The 12386-nt window shown below is 39.8% G+C and overlaps 1 protein-coding gene across 2 annotated transcripts; it reads left to right on the top strand.

The window, feature by feature from the left end:
* Positions 1 to 688: 688 nt before the first annotated feature.
* LOC148033705 (E3 ubiquitin protein ligase DRIP2-like) lies at positions 689 to 11144 on the top strand. Of its 2 annotated transcripts, XM_087681676.1 has the most exons (8): positions 689 to 1081; positions 1193 to 1321; positions 1540 to 1778; positions 7229 to 7328; positions 8803 to 9861; positions 9983 to 10033; positions 10207 to 10279; positions 10421 to 11144. In XM_087681676.1, the coding sequence occupies exons 3-8, from the start codon at positions 1664 to 1666 to the stop codon at positions 10649 to 10651; spliced, it is 1629 nt and encodes a 542-aa protein (XP_087537802.1). In that variant the 5' UTR covers positions 689 to 1081; positions 1193 to 1321; positions 1540 to 1663; the 3' UTR covers positions 10652 to 11144. The 2 variants fall into 2 exon arrangements, with proteins under 2 accessions (XP_087537802.1, XP_087537801.1); XM_087681675.1 differs by having other exon boundaries at positions 689 to 1199; positions 10421 to 11143.
* The last annotated feature ends 1242 nt before the right edge of the window (positions 11145 to 12386 follow it).

A 12386-nucleotide genomic window follows, 5' to 3' on the forward strand; every position in this document is an offset into this window, starting at 1 on the left:
TGGATTATATGACACTCATATTTTTTCTCAATCGGAGAGACTTGTGCTGCCTCATACTTGTTATATTGCACACATGTAGACAACCATATCACAAAAAATCATGCATTGTTTTGTTAAGTTTAAAATTTCAAATACCCTAATAATCCATATTGTTTTTGTAGGGTCATATGACATGGCTAGCAATAACATATTGTTTAAGCTTGTTGTGATTGAGTTGTAGCAAAGGATAATCTATTGCATTAGGAATATATCATTACCTTAGGTTATCAATTACTTCATCATGCAGTAGCATGAGAATTGGCCTCTCTTATAGTTGAAGCATGACACATCATTTGTTTGCCTATATTCTAAAATGAAACTACAAACACGTTTGCATATACAAAAGAATCACGGATGTCACAACTATTACAATCACCAGTAAAGATGTTAAAGGCAACTGAGCAAGACTAGTTTCATCCTATAACATTAATATAGTTTTGTTACTTCAAGATGATGATGTAGTTTTGTCAAACAACGCCACACAACAATAAAGAATTGTCGCACAATGAGCTATAGAATCTAAGTGCACAACTTGTTTGAAAGCTAGTCTTCTCTCGCACAAAGTCCATGTATGTCATATGCCATTGAGTTGACACAAGGTTATTATGAAGATGGCATTGAAGATATATATATACATATATAGAGCAAACTAGTTGAGTAATGGATCTGGAGTCTGGACGTTTTCATGGCAGGACGTGGAAAAAAAGGAAACGCTGTGTGTATAATCCTGGCAGCTCTTTAGGCACAAAAATATTAGTTTCTGCGAGAAGGAAAAAACAGCGTGTTACAGCGTTCTCAATATACCTGTTGTTTGCTTCTCCCTCCCTCTCTCTCTCTCTCTCTCTCTCTCTCTCTCTCTCTCTCTGTGTATGTGCGGACGCGTAAGGAGGTGGATCGCACGCTACCGCCATCCTGCCTCAGCCGACAGCTGCATCTTCTTTACCTTTAATGGAGGGAGGAGCAGACGTGCTGCATCCCTCCAGTTTCCTCTGGGCGAGAGCTCTCCGAGCAGGTCTCCTGATGTGATTACAGTGCAGAACAGGTCAAAAAAGAAAAGGCAATCATAATGTTACATTTAGCTGCTGATCACTTTGATTTGACCCTCTGATGGTGACTCTGCCGGCTAACGGCAACCCTATCTCGCTTCACGCAGTGTGCAGGTATCGCTTATTGCTCTTCAGCCTGCATGGAAAATGCAGTGTATGCCCTTAGTTTTATGTCTGTCTTATGCTCTTTCAAGGCTGCATGGTTACTCCAAAATACAGCTCCATGCTTACGCATCGTAAGTTGATCGAGTTTGTTTTTCTTTTCAATATCGTTCTGTTTGCTTAAAGAGATCGGCCTGCAAGTTCTCCACCGTCCTTGGTAGTGGAACTCCTGAATTAACATTGAAAATGAAGAATTGCAACCGCGTTTTACGAACTCCTGATACTTGGCTTATTAGACGAAACAGTTCTATGACTCAGATGAAACCTATAGCTCTTTCTTATGGCGTTGCAGGGGCGGTCAAATGCAAACAAGCATGTCAGGAGCAGACTTGAAAGAAACCTTGCAGCAGGGACTCCATGGTAGATCTAACATCTGAATACACCTGATCGAATGACTTCATGAAAGTGCAAGGAAGATGACGTGCAGTTTGGTAAAGGTTGCAAGGGCACCAATTATAGCATGCTTAGAGTGTCCCCTTTGTTGCAACTTGGTTCACGAGGCTACCACAATTTCCGAGTGTTTGCACACTTGTAAGTGATCTTTTCTTAAGCTCATGACCTGTGCATGGGCCATGTTTGAACTATTACACTGTTCCTGTTGAAAAAGCACATGCAATAATCTGTTAGATGTTTTAGAGAGGCAGGACCTTAATTAAATATGCATATCATGTCAATTTACATCGGGTCCACACGATAAGGGTGGCTGAGGCTTGATCACCCAATCTGTAAGAGTGCGACATATTTTGATCTATTGGAAAGTGTAGCAACCTAGCCTAGATAAATTACATTCTTTATAATATGGGATTTGTGTGATTCATTCTAAACTGAACCTTTTCATTTTTATCACCTCCTTTGAAATGTCTAATGCTTTGGACTTGCTTACCACATCCATCTGTTAAATGAGCTATTTTAGGACATAATTGCAAAAAGGACTCTGTGTAAATGTTGTTCTTTGGCACAGTAGTAGTGCCTCTGTCTGCCTATATCAGTTGTCGAGCTGTTGTGGCTAAAGTTCTGTGTGCTTACTAGCCGATGTGGAGTTACAGTTGACTTGACGAACAGAAGATAAGTTGGGTGCAACTGCTATTATAACTTCTTTCTGTGCTGCTAGGGTCTTGGGCCATGTCTTGTTTCTTACTCTTTTATTGCAAAGGATTGTTTCGATTAGTAGTAGTCAGACCTGTACATGGCAGATTGATCCATTCAACGAGGTTGAGTAGGCTTTACACCCCCACAAATGGCTGATCCATTGTGTTGCTGATCAGTAGTTTTGCAAAGGCAGCACAGGTGTCAGCAAGTTGCTTCAAATCTACATCAGTGACATTTGTTCCAGGCTGCATTTCCAGAAGTCATATCAGCAACATGATGGATCAGTTGATTTGTGGGAGTGCAAATAAATAATGAATTGTGCCTTCTCATCATCTTCCACACCATCATCCAGTGGACCCCTTTGACAGTAAGAATGTTTCGAACTTGGACTTCTCAGATATAAATCCATTCCCTGCTGTAAACAGGTCTCACGCTTTTAATATAAGGGGAATCCTCTACCCACATAACAAGAATAGTCTAGGGATAAAAAGAACATAACTAGAATAGCAGAAATAGCTTGCTATGGTTGAAACTGAGATTGGTTTGTCCATTGTGTTGCTATGACTTTTGCAAAGGCAGCTTGGAACCTTAGATAACACAATAAAAACGTTTGACTTACATTTGCAAGAATTGACCAAAAGAAACCAAGTTATAGAGTCCTCATAGCCCCACATGAATTTGTGCACTAGATCCAAAATGCTTGAGAAATGTTAGTAGTCTTCAGTAGAAAATATGCCATATGGTATTTGCTGATAAAGCAGGCTTTATAGTATATATGCCCTACTCCTTAAGATTGGGTATCTTGCAAATTAGTGTGGCCACTCATTAGAGTCTTGATGATATGGTAATATATGGTTGTTGGTTTTGTTGGACCCTTCAAACGTTCATCAGTTTGTTGTTTTGCTTGCCTACTAAAGGGAAGAGTCTTTGTGATGGGGATCATCCTCATCAACATTGAGTATTCTCACAATGGCATGTTAACAATTGTGTGTCTTGCACGGTCATGTTCTACTTGTGAGCCTTAGAGTCTGAGTCAAACAAGGACAATAAGAGCTTTGACATTGAGTTTGTCATGTCTTGATGGAGGAGGCAGCTTTGTTTAGAGCATGCAAATCGTTTTTAATTGGTTTTAGATGTGTTCACATTGGTTGATCTAGTTTCCCGCTCTTTGCATTTCTTTTTCAATGGTTGAAGGGTCTGTTCACACCTAATATGAGGCAATCAGCATTTTTATGTGGTGATCTACATTTTTTTTGAGCTACCTGCTTTATTTTAATGATTACTTGCAGGTCGGCCAGATTTTTGGTATCGTTAGACAGTAGGCTGGCCAGTTTTTGGCATATATAAATAGCCCGCCTTCACTATATAGGCTCCAATTTCCTTTCTTTGATAGTGTTCTCCAAGGCAGTCTTACATAGCTGTACCTGTTCTTGATAGTGCAACATCTTTTCCACCAATTCTATCCCATCCCCCATGATCTTCTCTAGTGGTTCCCTCGTATCTCCCATCCTTTTTAGAGGAAGATGATATTAGTGATGTAGCTATGGATTCCCTAGTCCCTTGTGTTTAAGATGGGGATTCCCACATATTGTGAGGAGTTTCTTTATCAACGCACTACATCAACGAACTTCATTAGCATCGGCATTTCTTTTGACACCCTTGGATTCATTCCATCTTCTTTGGCCTTTGACCACACTAGGATCTGAGAGAGGGTGTTAGTAGTAATCTGTGATTTGCACAATCATTTTTGCTTGTGAGTTTCGGTTTGAGTCAGATGAGGATCGTAGGAGCTTTGATACTTAGTTTGTCACGTGTTTGGATGGAGGAGGCAACTTTGTTTTAGAGTCTGCATTTCTTTTTTAGTTGGTTCTAGATGTGTTTACATTGGCTGATCCAATTTTGGTAATCATTGGCATGGTGTAATACAAAATTCTAGATCCTCAAGTTCAAGATCGATGATGGTGGTATCATTCTAGTTTAGGCTAGATCTTAATAGTTGCTATAGCTTGAGAGTAGCAATATAGAGCTTTGATCGATGATAGTTCTTCTTCGTATAGGCACCCACTAGAGGTGGGGTAACTGTAACTAGCCTTCCTTCCGTGAATGGGTGGTAAATCCCTGATTACAACTAAATTACAGCAGCAAACAATTAATGCAAATCTGAAAATACAAATTTACCTATTGATCTTGGACAATGCACACCCGATTGGTCCCAAAATTGGCGCCCCTTTCAGTATTTCTTTAGATTTATTGAAGAATAAGTTAAATTACAATGGGATTCTCCCAATCCCTTTTAGTATTCTAACTCCCCTTGCTGTGATGAATCACTAACAAGTCTTTAATCCGATTTGCCCCTTGATTCAGGCAATCAATTGGCCTTCACCCACTTCATAGACGATGGAAATGCTCCAAATTCAATGGCTGGCTAGTTCTCCACCTAAATTTAGCTAAAATTTACCTTTAGCCTTGTTGAATCCAAGTCTTGGAGCTTTCAATTTTTGGCACGATTCTCGAGGCTGCTGCTAAACCCTAATTTTTGTTGCATATTAGAGTTTATAGTAGAGAAATCTGAAATTTCTTAACCTCCAAGGGTCCAAATGGTGAGATCTTTGGAGAAGGGTTGTGAAATGGTTGGGAGATGAGAGGGAAAGCTGTAGAGAGAGAAAATTCAGAGTTTTGTCACGAAGAATGATTGAAAATCAGTCAAATGCAGTTGCTGCCCTACCACAACAACTTGTAGATACAAAGAACGGAAGAAAATCAGTCATTTACTGTTGCTGCCCTGCCACAACAGCCTGTAGATGCTGTCTCCTACTGTTGATTGGTCTTCTTTTGCCCTTGGCTGCCTTAGAAGGTCCTCCAATGGTTGCAAATTAGGCCAGCAGCCTCTCCTCCCTCTCTCTTGTAGGCAGAATTTATAGAAATGTCTCTCTCCAGTCTCTAAAGACGTTTTTCAGTTTTGCATGGACATTTTTCACAAGTGGCAACTTTCCAAATGGTTTTTCCAGCATTTTCCATAATTGGCGTTAGGTACCATTAAACACCACTTCTCTAGTGTCACCAATTGACACTTATGGCGGAATGGATGACCTAGGCTAACAATTGGCACCAGATATTACCAAGTACCCATGCGGCACAACTTATAGCAACTTTTGCCTTTGACATCCCATGATTTCTTTGGATCTCAGGTTCGTAAATTTACTTTAATCCCAGTTGTGCCTCACATGTGCATCATTTACTTAATGACGTGATTAAAAATTAATCCACATGTTAAGTGAGGTTTCAAAAATATATGTCCTCATGACAGCCCTCCCCCTTGAAATCCTTTCAAGCGTCCTCGATTGCACTGCCAAACGCATCAAAAGCCAAGTGCTACATTGGAATTTCCTTAGGGCATTATAGTCAACACAACATTGCTTATTGCTGTTTAACCATTTCATATGTCCAACATATGTTGAAAATTACCAGCCAACATAACATAACACGAGACTCACAAAGAATCTCACATGTGACATGTCTATTTCTCATGAACTCAACTCATCTAGAAAAACCAAACCATAGCATAGCATAACCAAGTATAAACCATGGCTAAAACATCAATGGCATGTTGTTGTCCATGGAACTAGATGTAAACCATTGAAAACTGAGCATAGTTTGATCATAAACTGATCACCTGCTAATCTGAGAACTGATCACAAACTGCTGCAAATGTAACCCCAAACTGATCACAAATTCATTGCAAAAACTGACCAGCAAAACATTGCAAAAACTGATGCACAATTGATCCAGAAAGTGACCACAAACGGTTCTCAAGCTGATAAAAAACTAAGTTGAAACTGATCAGATTTTTTTTCTTAAAATTGAGGCAAAATTCATACTAAATTGATCATAAGCTGATGTAAAAGTATAGTTCTAGTGCCCGGGTGAGACTCATACTCATCTGCATACATCTCACGGTGACTAGTACACTGAGTAGTGATCTCATGGCAAACATACTGTCAGCGCAGTACCTTGGATGCATGTTGAATACATTCGAGATCCACTATATATGAGAGCTGTCCATAACTAGAGGAGCGGAAGTGCCACCTCCCCCTTGAGCATCAGGCAATACTTCGGACCCTTGCTCTGTTGAACCCGACGGAGCCCGAACTAAAGTCGGCTCTACTGAAAGGCATCTAAGTAAAGTTGCAACAACTGAGGATGGTCTGCCAAGTTATCCTCTTCCATCCATTTGGCATCCATTGGTGAATAATTCTGAAACTTCACCAAGTACCTCTTGGAAACTTTACCTTTGATCTTTCTTTCCTTTAGACTATCTGCTCGATAGTTTCGTGGACCTTATGGTCCTCGTGGATATTGATATTTCACATCGCTTTTGATGCTAATCTCTCCAAGGTCTTATATTTTTAACCAAATGTAGCTTGTCCCACACCTTTTATTACTGCTTGATTTCTTAGCATTTGCAATACATGTGTAATTTTCCTCTCAGAAATTTTCTTGCTGGCATTAATTTTGGAATGTTGTGGTTAAAGTTGAAAGCTTAGTTTGATGATACGGTTAGGTTACTGGTATTGCACCTTACTATGGAGCAATATTCATCTAGAACTATAATGGGATGCTATTCAGCAGTATGTGGAATTTTAATTGCTTGACAAGGGTGTAATTATCTAAATTTGCATAGCATAAATATTTGAGTAGGTGTTTGGTATAATTTACATACTAGAGCCCTGCATCTTGACCTATCTGTATCAAGAAGTCTTGTTGAGCTGAAAAAGTTACAAGCTTTATCTTATAATGGGAACTGAAATGGTATAAGTTTTGTTTGTGCTGTAAATAGTGGTTAGTTACTTTAATATAGCTAATTGAAGAGTTCGTTTATCCATTTTTTTCAGTTTGCAGAGACTGCATATATCAACGGTTAGGTGATGGTGAGAGTGAATGCTGTCCAATTTGTAATGTCAATCTTGGTTGCTCACCTTTGGAGAAGCTAAGGTATGGGTGTGGATGATTAGTTGTAATATCCTTCTTGATAGGCTCGTTGAAGCATTTTATTTCATAAGCTGCAAAAATGAAACATTTCACTTCATACCCTTAGCTCTAGCAAGTCTCTGTATCACAATGACATTGAGTGTAGCTTAAAGAATTGAAGAATATGCTAAGAATTCTCAAAGCTTACTGATATTATTGTTTGAAGAGCATTGGCCTTTTGCATGATATTCATGATCAAATGCACTTTGGAATGAGAATGATTAATGCTATTCACTTATGACTTTGGATTGCTTCCTCTTTTGTAGAAATAGTCCTAGGTTGTTATAGATATTCATACTTTCACCCTTAATTTTATAACATTCTTGTTGGATATATAAAAGATCAAGGCAACTTTTATCTTGCCATGGCATTAACTGGACCTCCCAAATCTAATGGGAACTCCTTTTTTGCAAAGTTTGGGTGCAATATTTTTATTGAAGTGAAGGTTGTATATGGGTTAATCCTAATTTTTCCTATTATGATGAGTTCTAACTTTTCTCAAGCTAAGGTGGATCCTGAACACTTTTCTCAGCTCAATCCAGTGCCCATAAGATATATCGAGTAGTTTGGACTAACTCCTAGTCTTCCCTAGAAAAGTTTAGATTTTGAAGGCAAGGTGATACATGTTACAAGCCAAAGAAGTTAAAGTGGACACAAAAATGCCTTCCTCACCTGGAGACCTTTGTGGAGGCTTAGGGATGATATCTTTGGGGTTCAGTTAATTCATTGCCACCTGAGGTGAACCTTTTGTGTTCACAATTTAGGCTCTTACTTCAAGTGATGATGTTAACTTTTCATCACGAGGAGGCTAGGCAAAGCATAATTATTGTGATTATGCGAGAGTCACTCTTGTCAAACACATTGAAAGATTAGTTCCATCATTAGTAGGGAAATTAGAGCTAATCAACCCTTAGAATGCACTCCAGGGGATGAAAATATAATCCTGGGGCCAAATTCCTCATTATGAGGAGGGTTATCAAAGTGTAATCAACTGGGGGTGTTTCAGTGTGTGTCTTCTCTTGGTTTTTGGGTTTTTTTTTTTGGGGGGGAGGAGGGGGGCTTGTTGTCTCAATCATCCTGTCAAGTCCTAGTTGGCCTACAGGGAATTCATTGCTAAGCAGATGTTGCTGCCCTGGTTAGGGTTAGGACCAGAATCAAGTCTTGCTGGGGGTGTTACTTGCTCGCACACCTATGTTCACATACTGTCTTCTCAATGTTTTGTCTATTTTTAGGAAGCCATACTGCTGCAGTCCTAGTAATGGGTGGGGGTGTGATATTTGAATAAATGAAAATTTGTCATCACCCAGACTAGATTCTTATTTCCAAATATCAGGCACTTGATTTACAAATTTTAGCTTTTGCAATGAAGCTGTTGTTTGCATATCCTTGTGCTAATATCAGGATTTGTTCTCTCCTAATGACTGTCTAACTGATGCAGGGCTGATCATCAACTTGATGATGTGCGTGCCAAAATATTTCCTGTCAAAATGAAGAGGAAGAGGCTTATTGATAACAATGTTGATGGCGATGCACCTCCACCTTTTAGAAGAAAAGAAAGATCTCTATCATCGCTTGGTATAGGTGCTGCCCCCTCAACTCATCCAGGATTTGCTAGTAGAAAAACAAAGGCAGTGTCCAAAAGGTCTACGGCTATCCGAGAGACAAGTGCAGAAAATGATACTGATGATAAGTCTGAAGAGGAGCTTAGCTTAACTAGCAAAGCTGGGTCTGATTCAGAAGAGAGCCAAGAAGTCCAGGCCTCAGTGAAGAGAGAGATTCTCTCTGATGAAGAGAGAGAAATGAAAGAAAGAGAGTTACAAGCACCAAGGAGGGATCGGTCGGTTCTAAAGAAAAAAAAGATGCTGCCTCAGCTGCCGCAAGAACCTGCACGAGGTCCAAAGCAATCCTCAAACGATAGTGATCCAATGTCAAAGTTGGAAAGTTATTTTGCTGGAAGATCTAAGATGTCGGCAACTGGGCTTCTAAGGTCACAGATATCTGAGGCCTCAGAGCAAGGTGAACGGTCTTTTTCTAAGGCCAGTAAAAGAGAATCTTATGATGCAGTGGATTTTAAACCAGCAGCTGTGTTGGGTACCAAAGAAAAGGTGATGAAAAACTTGCAGAAGGAATCTCCCCTTGCTCACCTTGCAGAAATTGCAATTGATCAGGCAGGGCAAATTGATAGCATTGAGCTTACTAAACCTCGGGGCCCCCGAGCACGCCGAGGAAGGGTCAAGATTGAGGCTTCTGGTAAAGTAGAAAACTTGAGCTGGCAGTCAATGTTGGAAAATATTCGTGGTGCAGGTGTCCCTCAAGAGAAAAAACCACAACAGAGCCTCCCACCCCAACCAAGGCCAGCTACATCTTTACACAAACCTCCTGTAGCTAAAACCAATGGTCCAGGTGGGAAACGGCCTCGGACACTTGGGCATACAATAAAGCATGACAAGTATAAAGGACCTGGATTCTGGTTTGCTCTTCAAGCTGCTGATAATCAGTAAGCATCATGCTAGCAAGCCTCATTGATAATTGAACTGTTGCCCAGAAAGTAACAATGCGATATGATTTTTATTTACAATTTTCGATTGGGCTGTGATAGCTTGCTTTTTATGCTGCAGATGGAGTGAAAGTGCTCTTCCTCAGATAGCTTCGCGGTACTTGCGAGTAAAGTGAGCCCTCGATTGGTCTTTTTAACATTTATGGGGTCTTTATGTGTGACACTCCGCATATTTTCTTCTTTCTGTATATGTGTTGTTGGGAAGTTAAGATTTGAGGTTATCCAGAAAGCTGTCCTGTTTTGAAGTGCTTATAATGGAACCATCACACAAAATGTTACCTGCAGAGATGGAAAACTTCCAGTATCTATCGTGAAGAAGTACCTTATGAAAAAATTTGATCTTCCAAGTGAAAATGAGGTAAGCTATATGAAGCTGATGGCTGCTTCAGTGGCTGGTGGAACTTGCAGTCTAGATTTAGCAACTAAATTCACTGTTTATCATGGACTTGTGGACTTCAGCTGGTCACTAATAGTCTCATTAACCTTTTGATTTGAACAGGTAGAAATCACTTGCCGAGGTCAGCCAGTGGTTCCCAGCTTGCCTCTGGAAAGTGTTCGAGGCATCTGGTTTGCCACCAGGCCTTCTGCGGAGCTGTTTCCATCCTTAAAGGAGTTGAATGCTGCTGCACATGACAGCAAAAAGTGGGCCCAAATAAAGGGTAGATCAGCAGAAGAATATATGATGGTGCTGACATATGGTCGGCATCGCAGACAGACAACAGGGTCTTGAGTGTGTCTTTGTATAGATTTAAATTCTTGCATCAAATTGATTTGTTGGTGCAAAAACGTCAAATTGTCTTTAAGTTGTAGTTGAGGGTTTGCCTTATTTTATTCATGTTCTCATGCATTCAACACAGGTTACAGACCCTCTATGGCATGTGTGTGAAAATCTAAATTCCAATGTCATTTTCAATGAGAAAACAATGTTCAAGAGTTATAACAATCCTCTGTTACACAACTAGCTGTTTGTTTTGGCATGTTCGCGCTTTCAACTACCAATCGCCATACCTTGAGGGAATGCTGGGTACATTTCCATACAGATGTTAGGGTAAGAAATCATGGCGTCCTTTCATGTAATGTATCTGATGTATTACACCTAATTTGGAGCCCTGTCTTCTGTATCTATCCACGTGCAAATTGGAGCTGAATTAAACTTGTGCCGAGTATCAGGGCATTTGCTTGATGTAGTTTTGAAAACTTAATTACTGAGTCAGAACACTTGAAAAAGGAGTAATTCATATGGATGGGCAACCATACATGCCTGTAAACTATTTGGCAACATAAACAATCAACAGTGTTACAAAAGCACCCATTTTGGAGAACATTGAACTGCAGTCGATTTTATACACGCTATCACCCTGTTTTCTCATTTGTAGAGTGAGTTTTAACATGAATAGTGATACTGGCAATGCGTTATGGGGATAGATGACCTTTCCTATGAACCAATTTCCTTGCATACCCACTCGGGGTCACTTTGACAGTATGATTGGCAAGTGCATGGCTAGTTTTATACTGCAATGTATTTTTACCGTGCAACAAAGAAATCAAGGCAGGAAGGGTCTTGAAGTTAGATTATAGAACTTGAGTATTCAACCAACAAGCAATTGTAATGCTGATATGTTTTGGTTGATGTGGTTGCAAATTGTGTTGCTATGAGCAAAAACAAGTTGCTTATTACAATCAAAGAACAATGTACAGAGTGAAGCGAAATGAATACCATTCAACATGTATGTTGGAGAGTTGGTACAATCTCCAAAATTTATATGGATTTGTTCTCCAAGATGCATTGCATCACAATACATACACCTGGAAAGGTAGAAGTGTTGGCTCACAAACTTGGTTTTGTGTTTGACACTTCTTTCTCTGCATTGATCATGTGTAGTTCCTTTCTCTTGTCGTGTTGGGAATCATGGGTGATTATAATAACAAGGATTTAATTTAATGTCAATGGTGTAGTGGTTAGATCATGTGGCAAAATCAATGGAAAAAAAAGGGTAGGTCTCTAGTTGCAAGTTTGTACTGTCATATCATATTACATCTTATGCATTGAGGTTAGTAATGAGTAGGGGCTTATCAATGCCATGGTTCTCATGGACACCCTTAGAGATTGGGAGTAGTCATTGCAAGGTATCTATGGCCCGAATTAGGGGATGCAAATAGCATTGATGACCATTCTCCACAAGCAACCATGTAGGTTTTGTCTAAGAGTTGTTTGAGCCTCCTAGAAGACTTTGGTGAATACATCAACTTGTTTTTTCATTCACATTGTTGGGAGCTTTTTCCACTTCCACTCTTTGCCCAAAAGAGCAACCATATAAGCATTCTCGCACAAGTAGGAGCACAAGGGAAAACTTGAAGCATGCAAATAGCATAGCCTTTCGATAACCAACACCTCTCTATTAGACTAGCATGTGGTTCTAAGTTGTGCTAACACACATCACATATATCCTAGTCATAGTAGGTTC

The sequence above is a fragment of the Lygodium microphyllum genome, chromosome 7 (genome assembly GCF_053477565.2).
Source record: "Lygodium microphyllum isolate KBCC chromosome 7, Lygodium_microphyllum_v1.1.10, whole genome shotgun sequence".
Taxonomy (NCBI): domain Eukaryota; kingdom Viridiplantae; phylum Streptophyta; class Polypodiopsida; order Schizaeales; family Lygodiaceae; genus Lygodium; species Lygodium microphyllum.

Bases quoted from the DNA above. Each gene is read 5' to 3' on its own strand.
- LOC148033705 (XM_087681676.1), top strand. From the start codon at position 1,664: ATGACGTGCAGTTTGGTAAAGGTTGCAAGGGCACCAATTATAGCATGC. The intron at 7,329-8,802 runs GTATGGGTGTGG...TAACTGATGCAG, and splicing joins TCACCTTTGGAGAAGCTAAG to GGCTGATCATCAACTTGATG. The intron at 10,280-10,420 runs GTAAGCTATATG...TGATTTGAACAG, and splicing joins ATCTTCCAAGTGAAAATGAG to GTAGAAATCACTTGCCGAGG.